Source organism: Ceratotherium simum, chromosome 2 (assembly GCF_057802395.1).
Source record: "Ceratotherium simum simum isolate JZ-2026a chromosome 2, ASM5780239v1, whole genome shotgun sequence".
In the NCBI taxonomy this organism is placed as follows: Eukaryota; Metazoa; Chordata; class Mammalia; order Perissodactyla; family Rhinocerotidae; genus Ceratotherium; species Ceratotherium simum.
This window is the reverse complement of record NC_141901.1, coordinates 28,916,036-28,935,351: the sequence shown is the minus strand read 5'-3', so window position 1 is coordinate 28,935,351 and position 19,316 is coordinate 28,916,036. Positions and strand designations below refer to the sequence as shown.

The window sequence follows — 19,316 nt, the reverse complement described above, 5'->3', positions numbered from 1 at the left end:
GCTAGCAGGGATGTAGAGGAACTAGATCACTCATACATTGTTGATAGGAAAGTAAAATGATAAATCCACTCTGGAAAGCAGAAATGAGCTATCAAGACATGGAGGAACCTTAACTACATTTTACTAAGTGAAGGAAACCAATATTAAAAGGCTAACTACTGTATGATTCCAATTATATGACATTCTGGAAAAGGCAAAACTATAGAGTAAAAAGATCAGTGGTTGCCAGAGCCTGACAGGAGGGAGAGATGAATAGGCAGAGCTCAGAATATTTTTAGGGCAGTGAAACTACTCTGTGTGATACTATAATGGTGTACAGATGTCACCATATATTTGTCCAAACTCATAGAATGTACAACACCAAAAGTGGACCCTAATGTAAACTATGGACTGTGGGTGATAAAGATGTGCCAATGTAGAGTCATAAATTGTAACAAATGTACCACTCTGATGGGGCATGTTGATAATGTGGGAGGCTATGCATGTGTCGGGCCAGGGAGTATACGGTAAATCCCTGTACCTTCTAGTCAATACGCTATGAACCTAAAATTGATCTTAAAAATAGTCTATTAAACCAACCCACCAGCTGGAAGAGAATATTTGCAAAACATACATCTGACAAGGGGTTGATCTCCATAATATATAAAGAACTCACACAACTGAACAACAAAAAACAAACAACCCGAACAAAAAATGGGCAGAGGAAATGAACAGACACTTCTCCAAAGAAGATATACAGATGGCCAATAGGCACATGAAAAGATGTTCAACATCATTAATCATCAGGGAAATGCAAATCAAAACAGCACTAAGGTATCACCTCACGCCCGTTAGAATGGCTATAATCACCAAGACAAAAAACAACAAATGTTGGAGAGGATGTGGAGAAACAGGAACCCTCATACACAGCTGGTGGGAACGCAAACTGGTGCAGCCTCTATGGAAAACGGTATGGAGATTCCTCAAAGAATTAAAAATAGAGATGCCCTATGATCCAGCCATCCCACTACTGGGAATCTATCCAACGAACCTGAAATCAACAATCCAGAGAGGCTTATGCACCCCTATGTTCATTGCAGCATTATTCACCATAGTCAAGAAGTGGAAGCAACCTAAGTGTCCCTCGACTGACGATTGGATCAAGAAGATGTGGTATATATATACCATGGAATACTACTCAGCCATAAAAAAAGACAAAATCGTCCCATTTGCAACAACATGGATGGGCCTGGAGGGTATTATGTTAAGTGAAGTAAGCCAGAAGGAGAAAGACAAACACTCTATGATCTCACTCATATGTGGAATATAAACCAACACATGGACAGAGAAAACTGTATTGTGGTTACCAGGGGCTATGGGGGTGGGGGTGGAGCATGGGGGTGGGGGTGGGGGGTGGGAGGTGGGCACAAGGGGTGAAGGGAGATATATATATGGTGATGGACAAACAAAAATGTACAACCCAAAATTTCACAATGTTAAAAACTATTAAAACATCAATAAAAAAATAGTCTATTAAACATTGCATAGATGTAAATACATATGCACACACATGCATTAGTACAAATACACACACAAATTAGTACAAACAAAACTGAGGAAATCTGAACAAAATTGGTGGATTGTATCTATATCACTATCCTGGTTTTAATATTGTACTATAGTTTTGCAAGATGTTATCAATGGAGGAAATCGAGTAAAGGGTACCTGGGATCTCTCTGTATTATTTCCTATACCTGTATGTGAATCCATAATTAACTCAAAATACAAAGATTTTCTTTTAAAGTTACTATTAAATTGCCAAAGGGAGGGGCTCTTTACCAAAGACTTCTATGTGCTAACCTAAATAATTCACAGGGTTTTTTTCCTCATTTTTTCTAACTCGTCTACCTGTGTGCATAGATTTTAAAAAAGAAAAATGTAAATAGCATTAATATCCCAGGTCCTTACTGTTCCACCCTGGGCCCTGGGTAGAAGATTCTCAAATGTCTAGGTATGTTCACGCACACGCTGAATGTGGTTTCTGGTAATGAAATGGTCATGGCTTTTCCTGAACCATGGCTTAGCTACACGACTCGACAACTCTGTCTTCCCCAGGAGTTCTGAAAAAATAGGGTGGATGTAAAGGATTTAGTCTGTTGAAATGGATATAAAAATTCCAGATTCCTCTTAAAACAAGTATCATGGGTCTTATCTCTCTGCTTTATTTCTTTCCACACATTCTGAAAGAGAAGAGGTCTATTATTTGCTCAATTGCTTAATCTACTTTGGGAGACAAGTTTAAACAATTAAAACATTCTTCTAAGGGTCTCTTAACCAGTGAATGCAAGTTATGCTTTGAATCATGATGTGTTCATTACTGGAACACTAAACAATAGTATGGGGAGAATTGCGAACTCAACTTGCTTCACCATTTCTAATCCAACCCCCATGATTAGAAAATCCAAGAGAGCGCTTTAAGAAGTAACCTCTATGAGGTCAAAAGCCAGAGAAGTCTCCATGATCTTTTGCTCCTAAGGCAAACAGGCAGAGGAGGTGCACATGTAGTGGAAGGACTACAGACTTCCTTTACTGCATTTGTTCTCTATTTGTGTGTATGTGTGTCTGCAACACAATTTAGAATATTTTCATTTTTGGTGGTGCACTGGAAGACATTAATAAATACAACACAATCACTACTTCAATGTTACAGTGCTTCAAGTGTCTTCAAAAACATCCACTGCTGTCACACTTTTCATTTGCTCTCCATTTGGCCTCTTTTGCTGTTTGAATAAAGTTTGTGCTGCCATATTTTCTTATATATGCATAAGGCAAACTTCTCAGCTATATCAAATAATATTTGACTGTGATTTGACATTATTCCCCTTAATTTGTAGTAGTATCAAGTTTGGCCCTACTCTATACCAATTCTTGGGAATGGTTCAACCCAGCCTTCCATCACTATAGAGAGCCTCAGTTGTAGTAAAAATAAATGTCATTAATTTTCCAAATTCTATGGCACACTTTGAGCAGTTTGTGGCATACTAATTAAGAACTTCTGCCTTTAACATTTTAAAAATGAAATGTGTTAAACTCTTTTTGTTCTGCTTGGATTTCCTTTCGTTCTAATTTGATGAATATTATTTGCTTTAGATTTATATAAAAATGTGCCCTTAGGTAACAAAGAAGAGAGATCCCATCTAGTTTAGAATGCATGAAGAAGAAAATTAAAAAGTCCAAATGAAGATGTAAAATTTGGGAAAGTGATAGTACTTTGACAAATGGAAATTATCCTTCTGAATTCTCCAAGATTGTAATCTCTTGCAAGTAGCAATTTAAGCAGGGAGATTAACTGTGTATTTAGAATATAACATTCATTATTCTTTGCCTCTAGATATCGACTTATTGGTGAGTCCTCTATAACATGCATCGTCTCAGGAAATACTGTCACCTGGGATAATGACGCACCTATTTGTGACAGTGAGTTGAAATATTCCTTCCTATTACCTTTACCAATAGATTCTAAGTTTCCCCCTGGAGTTAGAAAAATCTTAATTGAATTCCTTTTGTGGATTCTGTCTTTCAGCTAGCTGAAGACAACTGTAATGTTCTTAATAACACCCATGGGATTCCTGAGAACTGTTTCCTTAAGTTCTTCCTTAACCTGGGATGTGCCTTTTCTGAATCTGGGGACTTAAATGCATAAAAGCCTTCCAACCTTATTTTTACTTCAGTTAATTTGGACTTATGTTGGTTCTGCCATCCTCAGCATAATAATCATTCTGCTTGGAAAATTAGTAAAGATTTTTAAAAGCGATACTCTCCAAGGTTGGTGAAGCTGTGGAGGAATCAACACTCTCATGTACTAATGGTTCAACAAACCTGAGAGGCACCATATACTATAAGCCTCAAAAGTGGGCGTATTTTTTGACTTACATCTTACAATTTATACTTAGGAAATAAAGATTTTTGCAAGGAGTTCACTGTAAACTCTTCATTGCAGCATTCTTTATAATAGTAAAATGTTCAAGTAACCTAAATGCGCTACATGTTTCAAAATATGGCCTAGAAATAAGCTACTGGGAGGAAAGAGACATGTTAAAAATGATGACAGAGAATTCCCTAAGAAACATAAAATAGCCGTGCAGAATTAGAAGAAATACATCCCTATACTGGAATGTCATTCAGCCATAAAAAAAGATATCATGGAGAAGCATTTAATGATTATAAAGATGTTTATTATATATATTTTATGTGAAAGAAATCAGGTGACAAAATAGTATGTATGGCAAGATCTCATCTTAGCAAAATATAATACTGCTATACCTATTTCTATATTTTCATTTCTATCTCTAATTCTGTAACCTTTTCTATATCCTAACCTATATCCTAACCATTGGTAAATGGCTTGAAGCCTCCTTGGTGAAGGCTAGGGGGAAAACTTAACAGTATACATTTTGGCTGTGTAGCAGGGTGTTTCCTCAAGAAGATCCAGTCTCCCCTTTATTCAAGCTGCCTGGGGTCTGCAAACTGGTTCTCAAGCCCAAGAATTAGTTGATGAATAATGACAACTCTCTTTTGCAGTGATTCAAGTCAGATTTCTATTCACTAGACCTAGATCTTTTTTGCTTGTACAAATCAAATAACACTTTAGTCAGCTACCTAGCTACCTCAGTTTTAGAGACTCCATGATCAATTAGCCAATGACAAAGATTTCTGCAGTCAAATTATTCTGATTTCTGTTTCAACTTTGCTATCCATTATGATAACCCATATTGTCTCTGGTGATTAAGTGCTGTCACTTGGCCTCTGCCATCCTGAGGTCCTTTCAGCCCCACTGAATTCAGGGAACCCAACAGCAACAGTTCAACAGCAACAGTTCCCACTGTCATTTCTGGCCTACAAAGAAAATCCATCACAGAACTCTTCAAAGATGCTGCAACTCCCACATGAATGTATTTCTCAAAGCCTTGAGTTTCAACACCCCTCCCTGCCATGGACATAGTTAGGGAGTGGATGAGCAGATCTTACATAATAAATCCACTCTAGCATTCCTAAGTCCCTAAACAATAGTGTTTCTTCCTCTGCAGTACACTAACAAAGTTCTGGTATTTCAACTTCATTCAGTATAGACCACACTCAAACTAATATATTAAATTCAGAATCTCATTTCCTTTGGTGTATTTTGCACCTTCTCACAGGTCATAATTTTTACTTCCCCCCGCTTCACCCCCAGGCCTGCCAGGACTTAAATCCGGTTAAAGGACTAGAAACAATGCGAGGGGTAAGGGTGAGTCCAGAGGAGGATCAGCAGTCTCTGCAATTTGGGTTGCCACACTTAGCAGTTAAAAATACAAGATGCTCAGTTAAATTTGAATTTCAGATAAGCAACAAATATTTCCGTAGTATAAATATGTGCCATGAAATATTTGGGATATACTTAGAAAATTTTTATTGTTTTCCTGAAATTCAAATTTAACTGGGAATCCTGTATTTTCTCTGACAACCCAATCAGAGCAGCTACTACAGTTTCTCCAGGCAAGGAGAGGCTTACATCCTCAGAAAGGAGGCAGGGCTGCTGCTTATAGCAAAGGAGGCGCAGCAGAATTTCCAGGTTCTAGGTATTCAGCTTAATCAGACTCTGTCCATTTATCTCCATCTCAATTCTCAGAGTCCTCCTTCTTCCAATCAATGCCCAAACTTTAACACAAGAGACCCCGTGAAGTTGTGAATTCAATTTGCATTGGAATTCAGCCACAGAATTAGATGTTAGATTTTTTTTCAGAACTCTTGGCCCTGTGGCTACAGAATACAAGTGTTTCTTTTGGGGCAGATGTAGAAGCTTTCAGATGTAGACCTTGAGCAGGAATTTAAAGCTTTGAACTCATCATTTTCTTTCTTGTAATTTCTCTGGTGCACTTAGAAGCAAGCAATCAACCCCATTATATGCCTTCCCTAAAATGTTCTAGGACAGAAATCACTTGTCCACCCAAAGCCTTGCTTCTATTGATTACAGATGTCTACATTGACAACTAAGGTGATATTTTGTCCTTTCAAGTTATAAACTATTTATGAGCCCTTTTTCATCGGTAGCATCAACATTAATTCCCCTAAATCTAGTCATATTAAAGAACCAATCTCAAATTCCTGTAACCCTGGCATAAATGTGGTCCAAATATGGAAGCAGAACTACTATCAGTATTATGAAATAAGAAATTTATTATGGAATTAGACCTTAACCAATTTTGTGAAAAGCTGCTCTAAAAAGATCGGAAAAGTCACTAACCAGCCACCTTGGAGTTGGAGCTTTCAGGAAGCTAAGCACATCTGACTCCTGGAATAGAACTGTGAAGAGGGCTGGTGTAGAAATCTATAAAAGATTTGTTGGCTTTTCCTGACTACTGCTTCTATAAGTTCACAGTGAAGCATCTTAGAGTTGCTTGGAATCACTGTAGGTAAGCAGGAGAGCTGGATGCAGAAATAAGGTAGAGCAAGAACAAAGTGGAACCCATGGCACCTCTGCGTCTGTCCCCTCGCCACCTCTAACCAAGGATGAACTTCAGAGTGAAATAGCGGTTGCTTCACTTCTGCCTCTCAAATTTCATGCCAATTTCTCAAGCTTTAACCCTAACCTAGAACCATACCAGCAAAGTAAGTCTGGGAAACCTAGTTCCAATTTAGCCTAGTTGACACTGTACAAAACCACTAGATAATTATAACTTTTATCATCCTTCCTTCTTTCCTTCTTTCCTTCCTGCCTTCCTGCCTTCCTCCCTTCCTCCCTCCCTCACTCTCTCATTCTCTCTTTTTCATTTGCTTTCTTTCCTACACTTGCTAGGACCACCAGTATAATATTTAACATTGGTGGGGATAGAGGGCATGGTTGTCTTATTTCCCATCTCAAAAGAAAAGACTGAAATTTTCACCATTAATCTGGTATCTGCCGTACGCTTTTTATAGATACTCATTTTCAGATTAAGAAATTTCCCTTATATTCTTCCTTGCTAAGAATTTTTATCATTAAATCATATTAAAGTTTATCAAGCACTTTGGCTACATATATTGAAATATCATGTCTGTTTCTCCATTATTCTCTTAATGTAACAAATTGTTTTGATTAATTTTCAAAAAGCAAATTGATTTTGAATTCCAATTTTACATTCTTAGAATAAATCAATGTGGTCATAATATTTTATAACTTTTATATGTTGTTTAATATGTTTTTGGAATATGTTTTAGATATTTTTGAGATACAATTCATATGTCATAAAAGTTATCTTTTTAAAGTATACAATTCAATGATTTTTAGTATATTCATAAAGTTGTGCCACCAGCACCTCTAACTAATTCTAAAACATTTTTATCACCCCATTTCTAATATTTTGCAGAGAGACTAGACTGTAATTTTCTTTCTTGTATGTAATATCCTTATGAGGTTTTGGTATCAAACTTATGATAGTCTCATAAAGTCAGCTGGTAGCGTTCCATACATTTGTTTTCCTGTAAGGGCTTGGATAAGATTGGCATTATTTCTTCTTTAGATGTTTGAAAGAATTCACCAATAAAGCTATATGACCCGGAGTTTACCCTGTCGTAAGGCCTTTTTTTCCAACAATTTTTCCACACCATGTAGACTTTTTATTGAAGTATAACATATATATAGTAAAGTACACAATCTTAATCGTGTAGTTCAATGAATTTTTACAAAATGAACACACTAATGGTTAATAACACTCAGATAAGATACAGAACATTGTGAGTAACTCAGAAGCCTCCCCCATGCCCTTTCTCAATTATTATCTTCCCCAATAATCATTATTTGGACTTCTGTCACCAAAGATTAGCTTTGCCTCTTCTTGAATTTTATATTAAAGGTACCAAAAAGTGTGTACTCTTTTGCGTCCAGCTTCTGCTCAGTGTTATATTTAGGAGACTCATCCATGTTGTTGCATGTAGGATTAATTGGATCTTTTTTATTGTTGTATTGTATTTCATTGTAAGAAGTTAACAACTAATTTGTAAATTCAGCTGTTTATATATCAGCAGTATTTCATGCATATGCATATGCAAATCTATATAAATTTACAAATCTGTATGTATAAATATGCAAGTCTGTATATTTATATACATGGGAATCTATATAAATTGTTTATATTTCTATAAGTGGAATTGCTGGGTATGAACATATTCAGTTTTAGTAGATACTGCCAAAAGATTTTATAAAGTGGTTGTACATATTTACATTTTCACCAGAAGCGTATGAAAGGTCCCGCTGTTCCACATCCTTGCTGATTTGGTATGTATCAGTTGTTTAAATTTTAGCTATTCTGGTGGCTCACTGGGGTTTTAATTTGCATTTTCCTAATGAGTGATGATACTGAGCACCTTTTCATATGCTTATGAAGTGCCTGTTCAAAACTTTTGTCCAATGTTTACTAGTTTATGTATCTCTTTTACTGTTTTGTAGAAGTTCTTTACATATTCTCAGATTTTCCAATAAATGTAGCACAAATATTTCCTTCCAGGCTAAAACTTGTCCTTTTGCTTTCTTAATGATGTCTTTTAATGCCAGAAGTTATACTTTTTTTTTTTTTTTGGTGAGGTACCTTGGCCCTGAGTTAACATCTGTTGCCAATTCTCCCCTTTTTGCTTGAGGAAGATTGTCCCTGAGCTAACACTTGTGCCAGTCTTCCTCTATTTTGTATGTGGGACACCGCCACAGCATAGCTTGATGAGCGGTGTGGACGTCTGTGCCCAGGATCCGAAACCATGAACCCCAGGACGCCAAAGTGGGGCGCACGAACTTAACCACCACGCCACTGAGCCAGCCCCAGAAGTTATACATTTTAATAGTGTCCAATTCATGAGTCTTTTTCTGTCTAGTTACTGTTTTCTCTGTTCTACTTAAGAAATCTTTGCCTATCATTTTATCTTGCATGCTTAAGTCTGTGATTCATCTGAAATTTATTTTTTGTGTGATGTGAAGTATAGTAAATGTATTTTGTTATTTGTTTTTTGTTTTTTTCCTAATGGTTAGGCAATTGTTCTAATATTATTTACTTAAAAAATAATTCCTTGTGTACCATAATGCAGTAGTACAATATCCATAAATCAGGTGACCTTATAGGTGGGTCTCATTCTAGAGAGGTTCTGTTCCATTGGTTTATTTACCATACTGTTTTCATTACCATAGCATTACATTAAGACTTGATACCTGGTGTTATATATAACCTCTCACCATGTACTTCTTCAATATTTACTTGGTGATTCTTGGCCCTTTGCATTTCCATATAAAATGTCAAAATTTAAAGATAAGGAGAGAATATTAAAAGCAGCAAGAGAAAAACAACTTTTGTACAAGAGACTCCCCCATAAGACTAATAGCAGATTTGTCAGCAGAAACTTTGCAGGCCAGAAGAGAGTGGCACAATGTATAGGCATACCTCATTTAATTGCACTTTGCCTTATTGCCTTTTGCAGATATTGTATTTTTTACAAATTGAAAGTTTGTAGCAATCCTGTGTGAAGCAAGTCTATTGGTGCTGAAGGCTCAGATCATGGTTAGCATTTTTTAGCAATAAAGTATTTTTTAATTAAGGTATGTACATTGTTATTTTAGACATAATGCTATTGCACACTTAATAGATTACAGTATAATGTAATCATAACTTTTATATGCACTGGGAAACCAAAAAATTTGTATGACTTGTTTTATGTGATATTTACTTTATTGTGGTATTCTGGAACACATCCCACAATATCTCCGAGGTATGCCTGTATTCAAAGTCCTGGAAGAAAAAACTTCCAACTAAGAATACTCTAGCTAGCAAAGTTATCATTCAAAAGTGAAGGAGAGATAAAGAGTTTTCTAGATAAGCAAAAGCTAAAGGAGTTCATCACCACTAAACAAGCCTTATAAGAAATGTTAAAGGAACTTCTTTAAGCTGAAAAGAAAGGGCACTAATTAGTAACAAGAACATATATGAAAGAATAAACCTCACTGGAGGTAGTGGATTAATCACTTATAAAGCTAGTATGAAGGTTAAAAGACAAAAGTTGTAAAAATAACTATAGTTACAATACATAGTTAAAGGATACACAAAATAAAAAGATGTATAATGTGACATCAAAAACATAAAACACGGTTGGGGAGAATAATAATGTTGAGCTTTATAATAGGATAAAACCTAAGTTGTTATCAACTTAAAATAGATTGTTATAGATATAAGTTGTTGTATGTAAGCTTCATGGTAACCACGAAGCAAAAACCTACAGTAAATACACAAAAGATAAAGGGACAAGAATATAAGCACACCACTAAAAAAAAAATCACCAAACCACAAAAGAAGAGAGCCAGAGAAGAAAAGAACAGAGAGGAACTATAAAAACAGCCAGAAAACAATTAATAAATTCACAATAAGCACATACCTATCAATAATTACTTTAAATGTGTATTTCTGATCCTTTTGTCTCTCTGTGTTTTGTTCTGGATACTTTCTTCTGTCCTAGCTTTGAATTCATTGATTTTTCTTCAGCTGTGTCTAACCTGCTGTTAATTCTATCCAAATTCTTAATTTCAGTATTGTGTTTTACAATTATAGAACTTTTATTTGGTTCCTTTCAAAATTTTCCCTGTCCTTTTTCACTGTTTCTAGTTCTTAGCAAAATTTTAGGTTCTGTGTATCTTATCCTTGAATAGATAAACATAGTTATTTTAAATCTGTGAGTGAAAATTCCAATATCTAGAGTCCTGATGGGTCAGTTTCTATTGTTAGTCCTTATACTGGTTCTTATTTGTGTTATTTTATATTTTCAAGTACCTGGTTATCTTTGATTGTATATCAGGAATTATACAGATATTCCTCAATTTACAATGGGATTATGTCCCAATCAACCCATTGTAAGTTGAAAATGTCATAAGTCAAAAATTCACTTACTACGCCTAACCTAGCAAATATCAAAGTTTAGCCTAGGCTTACTTAAACATGCTCAGAACACTTACATTAGCCTACAGTCAGGCAAAATCATCTAACAAAGCCTATTTTATAATAAAGCATTGAATATCTCACGTAATTTATCATTGAATACTGTACTGAAAGTGAAAAACAGAATGGTTGTGTGGGTACAGAATGGTTGCAAGTGTGTCAGTTGTTTACCTTTGTGATTGTGTGGCTGAGTGGGAGCTGCGGCTCACTGCCACTGGCCAGCATCATGAAAGAGTATCGTGCCACTTACTGCTAGCACAGGAAAGGTGAAAATTCAAAGTATGGTTTCTACTGAACGCCTATCATTTTCATACTATCATAAAGTCAAAATTATAAGCCAAACCGTCATAAATTGGGGACCATCTGTATTTGAAAACTTTCCTGTAGAAATAAATTCAAGGTCTTAGATGACTAATCTTCTTCCAGAAAGGATTTTTGTTGTTATTGTTGTTTCTACCAGGTACCTGGGGACACTAGCGATCTGTGACCACTTGAATTCAATTTCAGAAACTATGATTGTTCTGGGCCACCTACAGTAATTGAAGGATAATTCCAGTAATCTTGATTCCCAGGGCCTAGTTCTCTGAGGTCCCAGTACACATCAGAAGGTATCACCAGGGCTTCCACTTCTGTAGGCCCCCTGGACTCCAATTTTTGTCCCTTGACTCCATGAGACTATCAAAAGTTTACTCAGCCACTCAGATGCCCCCTCCTGATCCAGCTAACCTTCCTAGGGAAAAAGCAGCCCAAATACCTGGCTCTCACCTGGATTTTCATCTTCTACCAGATCATGGTCCAGTAATACTTCACTAGTTTGTTAGCTCTCTGATGCATTCACAGATATATTTTGTATTTTATCCAGCATTTCTAGTCTTTCTTGAGAGGCATGGAGAGGTGGAGCAATGTGTGATTTGAATTATTGATATTACCATTAACAGAAGTAGAAGCCTCCTTAAGAATTTTCATTTTTAATTTCAAGTGTTTTGGAGTTTTGGTTGAAGTTACCTAGTTCTAGTTATACAGAAATATAATGTACTATGTCCCACTTCTACATTTGCAAATGTATTGAGGGTCTTTTTTGGACTAATATATGATCACGTTTACATGAGTGTCATGTTGTGATATCAAACTTAGGCTTGGTAAAATGAGTTGGTAAGTTTTCTGTCTTTTACATCTTGAGAAACACCGGAAATTACATATGGAAATACGTTACTTCAAAGTTTGATAGAACTTATATGTGAAATATTTTTTCTATTCAAACAAGTTTCTTGATCCATTCTAGCTTTCTATATCTTCTTAAATGAATATTGGTAATTTGTATTTCCATTTATATCATTTAGATTTTCAAAATGTTTAACATATAGTAGTCTACAGTTTCATAAATATTCTCAGATATATGCAAATATATTCTAATTCTACTTACTACTGCTGCATATCTCTGTTGTCTCTCTTCCCTGATACTTTTTCTTTTAGCAAGGGTTTTTTATTTTATGTTTATGTGTGTGTGTGAGGAGGACTAGCCCTGAGCTAACATCCAATGCCAATCCTCCCTTTTTCTTGAGGAAGATTGGCCCTGGGCTAACATCTGTGCCCATCTTCCTCTACTTTATATGGGACACCCCCACAGCATGGCTTAACAAGCAGTGCGTCGGTGCGCACCTGGGATCCAAACCTGCGAACGCCCAGCCGCCACAGCGGAGCACGCACACTTAATCGTTTGCCACTGGGCCGGCCCTATTTTATCTTTTTAAAAAGCTATACTGGGTTAATAACAAAAATGAAAATTAAGAAGACAAATGGAAAACAGTAGGGGAAAAACCAGGTAAACCATAGTATAACAAAATATTCAAAAAACTATTTAAAATGAAAAGAATGTGGATTGTATTAATAAATGCATATGTTTACAGGAAATAATATAAGTAGGAAAGGTAGAACACATGCTATTACGCCCACCAAAATTATGACTTTGTAAATAGTGATCTACATGTTAGCAAAGATTAAAAGCAATTAATGAATGCAAAAATAGTTACAGTTTAGTGACTCACTGGATTTCTCTCACTAGTTATTTTGATTCTCTATTATTTAAACTGCTGTCTCTTTTCCCAGCTATTCCTTGTGGGCCGCCCCCAGCCATCGCCAATGGAGATTTCATTAGCACCAACAGAGAGTATTTTCCATACGGAACGGTGGTGACCTACTACTGTAATCCGGGAGAGAGAAGGATAAAGCCATTTCGCCTCGTGGGGGAGCCGTCAATATACTGCACCAGCATCGACAACGAAGTCGGCGTCTGGAGCGGCCCTCCCCCTCAGTGCATTCTACCTAATACATGCACGCCTCCAGACATTGAAAATGGAATCAGGGTGTCTGACAACAGAAGCTTCTTTTCCTTAAATGAAATCGTGGAGTTTAGGTGTCAGCCCGGCTTTGTCATGAAAGGACCCTCCAGTGTGCGGTGCCAGGCCCAAAACAAATGGGTGCCGGAGTTGCCGAGCTGCTCCAGGGGTGAGTCTGCCTGAGGCTTTGAAGGGCCTGTGAATGCTGAGAGTTGTAGGAGGATCAGGAGATTAGTGTTTGTTCTGGGGGAAGGATGTGTGCTGAGCCGTGTGAATGAGCACATTTTCTTGGGAGGGAATAGGAAATAAAAAAGGTGTGTGTATATGCGTGCGTGCATGTGCGTGTGTTCAAATTTAGAAGCAAAGCTAAATCTGGACCAGGAATGTGAAGTTTCCATGGGATTCTTACAAACAGAAGTTCTCTGTACATATCACTGCCTCCATCCTCCATCTTCTATCAGTTGCTCTTCAGTATAATAACCGATAATACATGAGTGATTCCTCTGGTCAGGCACCATCATATAGGCTATGTGTGCACTTAATCCTTAAAAGAAAGGATTAAAGTAGTTACTATTCTTTCCTTGTTTTATAGAGAAAATGAGTCTTAGAGAGGTTAGATAACTTTTCAAGATTAAACACATACTAATTTGCAGACTGAAGACTGACACCCAAGTCCGCCTGACTCCAGAGCCAAGGAAATAGAAAAACCACTCTACATATTTCAAGGAGTGAGGGATCAAGTGCAGATAATAGGATACAAAGATGTTGGAAGGTCAGGAAGAGCAAAAAGAGGAAGGAAGTGTTACCAGAGATCAGGGAGCTGCCCTTCCTCCTGGACTAGAGCACAGGTGCCAGCAGTCACTGCTGGAAGTGTCGCTGAGCAGGCATCTCCTCCCATGCTGCTAATGCTGCAGGAGCCACCACTGCTGCCAGAATGTAGCTGAGACTGCTGGAGCCAAAGTCATTGGCATTGTTAGAATTGAAGCTGCTGCTGCCAAACAACAGCCATCAACACTGCCACTTCCTGAGCCTCCTCTAGAAGAAGAATGGCTTCTGTCATCTTCCTGCCTTTTAACTTGGTGTATATGGCTCCAATTGTCAGAGCCTAACCAGAACCCGGCTGGCAAGGAAGATAAGCTGTTGTAGTACTCAGGCTTCCAGCTCCAGAAGTCAAAGGAGAATGAAGAGGTGTGAGGCTGGTTAGGAGTCAACAGATATTTAAGCAACACAACACTTAAATATCACATCACAGTGCATTTATTAGTCAAGGGAAACGGGGTGTTTTCAGGTGATGAGCCCTGAAAATAGGTATTATAGCATCAGGGTATTTACAAAGTCCTTAAGGAAGTCATTTATTCTAGTCCAATCCCCCATTTTATGCTTGAGAAAGCTAAAGTCCCAAGAGGGAAACTGACCTGCTCCAAGCCAAAATGAAATGATTTTTCATTTCACTACAGTTTTATATAATTTAGTTGAGACTCAAGTGCGTTCTGATCCCGAGTTCAAACCAACTGTATAAAGAGACAGTGACTCAGTTACAATATGCTGTATGTAATATGTACTCTCATTATGGGGACCGTAGGTTTTTTAGAAGATTTCATTCAGTGGTTGCCCATCTTCTCACTGGAATGAAATGAATGGTTAAGCAGCACTTTGCTATATAGAACATAGAGAGGAGATTCATAGTTCTCCGCCAACCCATGTCAGGTGGCCACTGAGAGAGGAGTTGAAAGGAGATGAGAAGAGATGTACAAATCCTGTTTGTTGCACCAGAGTGTGATAGGTGATTAGGAAATTTGTTAGATGAGACTTGGTCACAAGCATTCCTTAGTGCCTAAAAGGTGGACTATAAATTGGTGATGCCTTTCTAGAAAGGAAGTATGAAGATGTAAAAATCCATCAATCTTAACAATTGTGTACTGGGTGAACAGTAATAGGAAGCATTCTAGAAGAGAACTGTCTGCTGTGTAATCTTAGGTGTGTATTTTAGATGAAAAACAATGAATGGATAATATCTCAGTTTTAGTCACAGTTCTGCAATGTGTCATCAGTTCTGTGGCTTTTGGCAAGACACTTCCCTCTCTCTCTCTCTGTGTTTAATTTTGCCATCAATAAAATGAGGGTGTTAGTCCACCAGGTTTTTTAAAACATGTAGACGTATAGTTATGATTCTCTTGGCCAGTTTACTACTGAGGAAAAGTTATTTTCACACAATTAACAGCACTTTGGTTCTCTTTCCTCAGCATGTCAGCCGCCTCCCGAAATTCCACATGGTAAGCACACCCCAAGCAACAAGGACGGCTTTTCCCCTGGGCAGGAAGTGTTCTACAGCTGCGAGCCTGGCTATGATCTCAGAGGGGCTGCTTCTCTGCGCTGTACGCCCCAGGGAGACTGGAGCTCATCAGCCCCCAGATGTGCAGGTGCCTAAATCTCATCCAGTTGACATTTTTAGCTTCTCTCTTTATTCTCCACACGCCAGTGTTATTTCTGTTTGTTTTACTTTTTCTCCAGTAAAATCATGTGCTGACTTCCTGGACCAGCTCCCTCATGGCCGAGTACTATTTCCACTTAACCTCCAGCTTGGGGCAAAAGTGTCCTTCGTTTGTGATGAGGGGTGAGTGTGAGGTTGCCTGGCCTGCTGGACACTGAAATTTGTGTTAAGAGTCAATTCAAAAAAAGGAAGAGCTGGTGTGGCTTGAAAAAAAAAAAAAGAATATTCAAAGAGATTAAATTTTGGAAGTGTATGTGGAAGTAAGAGTAAAGAGAAAGGGAACAAATAATATGAGATATGAAGGAAAAAACTAGGATATATGTTAAATGGCAGGTTCAAAGACAAATACAACTAGTGGTTATGAATATATAATGGTGACACATTAAGTGAAAAAATCATATTTTTTAAGCAGAAAAGAATAACAATAATTTGGAGAGTCCCAGAAAGAGTTTGATATGTAACAAAAAGATTATTAAAAATAACTAAGATCGTTTAAGAATTATTTCAGGAAATTTTTTTAACCATCAGAAGTGAAATCTGTAATAGAAGTGAAAGTACAAGAAAAAGCATTTTTTTAATCCAATCGTATATCATCTGTTTAGTCATGAGCTAAGGGCTTTGAAATGGGATCATGGTGGCTGATGTTAATGTTTTATGTAAGGTCATTGACTTATTTATGTGAATCTCGTGCTCTTCACAGTGTGCACATCTCTATATGGGAAGTATCAAGCATGAGCACAAAGCACCTGATCTCAAACTGTTTCAAGGATCCTTGGTAGGCACCAAATACCAGCACCCAATAAGATTTAGGAGCCATCAGGTTCCAAGATACATCGAGACTGTTGGATGATTTCATACAAAAGTCATTTCCAATCTCCTCTCCTTTTTCTCCTAGAGTGTTCAAACCTACTCTTCCACAGTCCAACATGCTGCTGTGGGCCTTCTTGACAGCCATCACAAATGTAGAGACAAAAGAACAGTCTTTGTTCTCTTCTAGTTATTCTCTGATTTTCCAATTCAAACTGGGAGCTGTGTTACTTGCTTTTCCAGTGTCAGCATTAGGAAGATGTTGCATTAGAACACTGGGTTTCCGATAATGACAAGTAGATTTATCAGGGTTATCCTGGAACAATCAGCAAAAGCTTCACTTCTCTGAGTCCAGGATCAAGGAGATGGCAGCTATGCTGCGACTGACTGCCTGCTTTCGTTCAGGCTGGGAGTATCATGTGACCAAGTCACTGTGCTCTGCCATTCTCCCTTACTGGAGGCTGTGATTTTTTCAGATTGACGAGGCCTGTGAACTTCTGCCAGCTGTTGGTTTCCGACCCTCAAAATGCTGAGATTTTTGACAGGACCTCAGTTTGTGAACTGAATGGCATTTCGGCTGAAACAACTCACCTATTCACTGCCATTTTCTTCTTTAGATTCCAGTTAAAAGGCAGTTCTGCTAGCCACTGTGTCTTGGTTGGAATGGAAAGCCTTTGGAACAGCAGTGTTCCTGTGTGTGCACGTGAGTAGAAGGAATAACACTTCAGGCCAATCTCTCCCCTTAATCTGTTTAGTATTTTGACCTGTGGCCTCTCCTGTTGCGGTTCTTCTATTTCCTAATCGGAATCATTGATAGTTGCTTATTTTAATAGGATTTGGTTGTGAATCGATTTGTTGCAATGCACTTTGTTGTGCATCGTGTGTCTTGGGAGCCATCTGATCAGTTTCTGTCATTCTGAATTCTGTGTTCTATGTGATAAACCCTGCCGTAGTTTGCCGCTAGGTCAGGAGTGATTAGATAAAGTGAAGCTTTGAGAAATTTGTTTTTCTTTCTTCTTTCCTTCCTTCTTTCTTTTCTTTTCTTTTCTTTTCTGCCATCAAGGTATAGTCACTCTACAAGTTCCCTATTTGCTAATATACAAATAGGAAACATTCATTCATTCAACCAATTACTTATTGAGCACATACTGTGTGCTTGATGTTCTTTAGGCACTGGTGTTATAGCAGTGAACAAGGTGAGCTACTTCCCTATGCCTATGTTATTTATACTCAAGTGGGGAGATGGACAAGAACAAAAATTTAAAAATTAAATGCTATGGAAATGATAGATCAAAGCAATGCAGGAATGAGGGGAGAGTGGGGAGCAACATCACACAGCGTAGCAGTTGAAGACTCCTTAAACTCTTAAAGCATGTACCTAAACAAATGATGCTGCAAGTTTCAAAAATAATAAGCTGATTAATAAATGAGTCTCCTATATGCAGCATCACTACTTATTTCTTTGTATTTACCCCAGTAGAAGACAGGACTTTGTTTCATCTCTTGATCCTAAAGATTAAAAAATATATATTTTTTAAACAATCAAATTTTACTAAAATGTTTATGTGGCTAGAAATCTGCTCAGACATCATATGTTGTTTTCGATAGTAAAACATTATAACAACATAACTTATATAGAGATCCCTGCTGTCCAGGAAACCCAATGTACACTGAAGTAACATAGCAAATGGCTGTCCTACTGGCATGCATCAGAGCTCATTATTGATTGGACCATTTCTCTATTTTTCATGACTCTTACTAGTTGAAGTAGCTTCTTCCAAATCTTATGTCTAATTAGAAATGTCAATTAGAAGTGAGGAGGGGCCTGTTTTAAACAGACAAGCAGATACCAGCAAGAAGTAACAGTTTGAAGCCTGACAGAAAGTAAAGAAAAATAAATAAATCATCAACAGACCCATACATTTAAAAAAAAGAGCAGTCTGAATCATTTAGAGCTTTTACAATGACCCGTATATGTTCCAATTCATTGTGACAGCACTACTATCATAATCAAGATTGATGGTCCATATCAACAAGTTATCAAGGAAAGGTTTCATCTATTTAAGGTGATTAGTACACCTGGAATACGATGGAGAAATATTTCCCAAGAATGTAAGCTCCTTGGAGGACAAAGACCTCATCTGTGCTCTTCACCACTATATCCCTAGGGCCCCGATGAGTGACTGACACAGAATAAATGCTCAATTAATACATGTTCAGTAAATGAATGAGTTAGCCTCCAAATGGTTATTTTTCTTCTTTAAAAGTTTTGGTACTTAATTGAAGGTATAAAGTTTCTATTATCCAGAAAACTTAACTATCTGGAAGATTCAGGATAGGCAAATTTCTTCAGTACGTTTTTGTTTTGTTGTTTTTTTTTGCTGAGGAAGATCTGCTCTGCACTAACATACACTGCCAATCTTCCTCTTTTTGTGTATGAGCCTCCACCACAGCATGGCCACTGACAGACGAGTGGTGTGGGTCCACGCCTGGGAACCGAACCAGGGTGGCTGAAGTGGAGCGCGCCAAACTTAACCACTAGGCCACTGGGGCTGGCCCTCTTTAGTACTTTTTCAATTAAAAAATGAGATTGAGATCTCATTTCATGTAGTCCATCTCAACAAAGGCTTAAAGTATACTGTCATATCCTTAGTGTTTTTTAGGTAGCACCAACCACAGCACCCTTTGACTACAGACACCTCTGGTGAGAACTCCTCAATG

At 37.5% G+C, this 19,316-nt stretch overlaps 1 protein-coding gene across 1 annotated transcript in view; it reads left to right on the top strand.

Annotated features, from left to right (window-relative positions):
* CR1 (complement C3b/C4b receptor 1 (Knops blood group)) overlaps nucleotides 1-19,316 on the top strand; it is a 105,753-nt gene that overhangs the window by 26,215 nt on the left and 60,222 nt on the right. Inside the window, exons 4-8 of the mRNA XM_087439670.1 lie at nucleotides 3,371-3,456; nucleotides 13,068-13,466; nucleotides 15,541-15,717; nucleotides 15,809-15,911; nucleotides 17,213-17,298. Coding sequence (XP_087295796.1) covers nucleotides 3,371-3,456; nucleotides 13,068-13,466; nucleotides 15,541-15,717; nucleotides 15,809-15,911; nucleotides 17,213-17,298 — 851 coding nt within the window. The remainder of the gene's footprint in view (nucleotides 1-3,370; nucleotides 3,457-13,067; nucleotides 13,467-15,540; nucleotides 15,718-15,808; nucleotides 15,912-17,212; nucleotides 17,299-19,316) is intronic.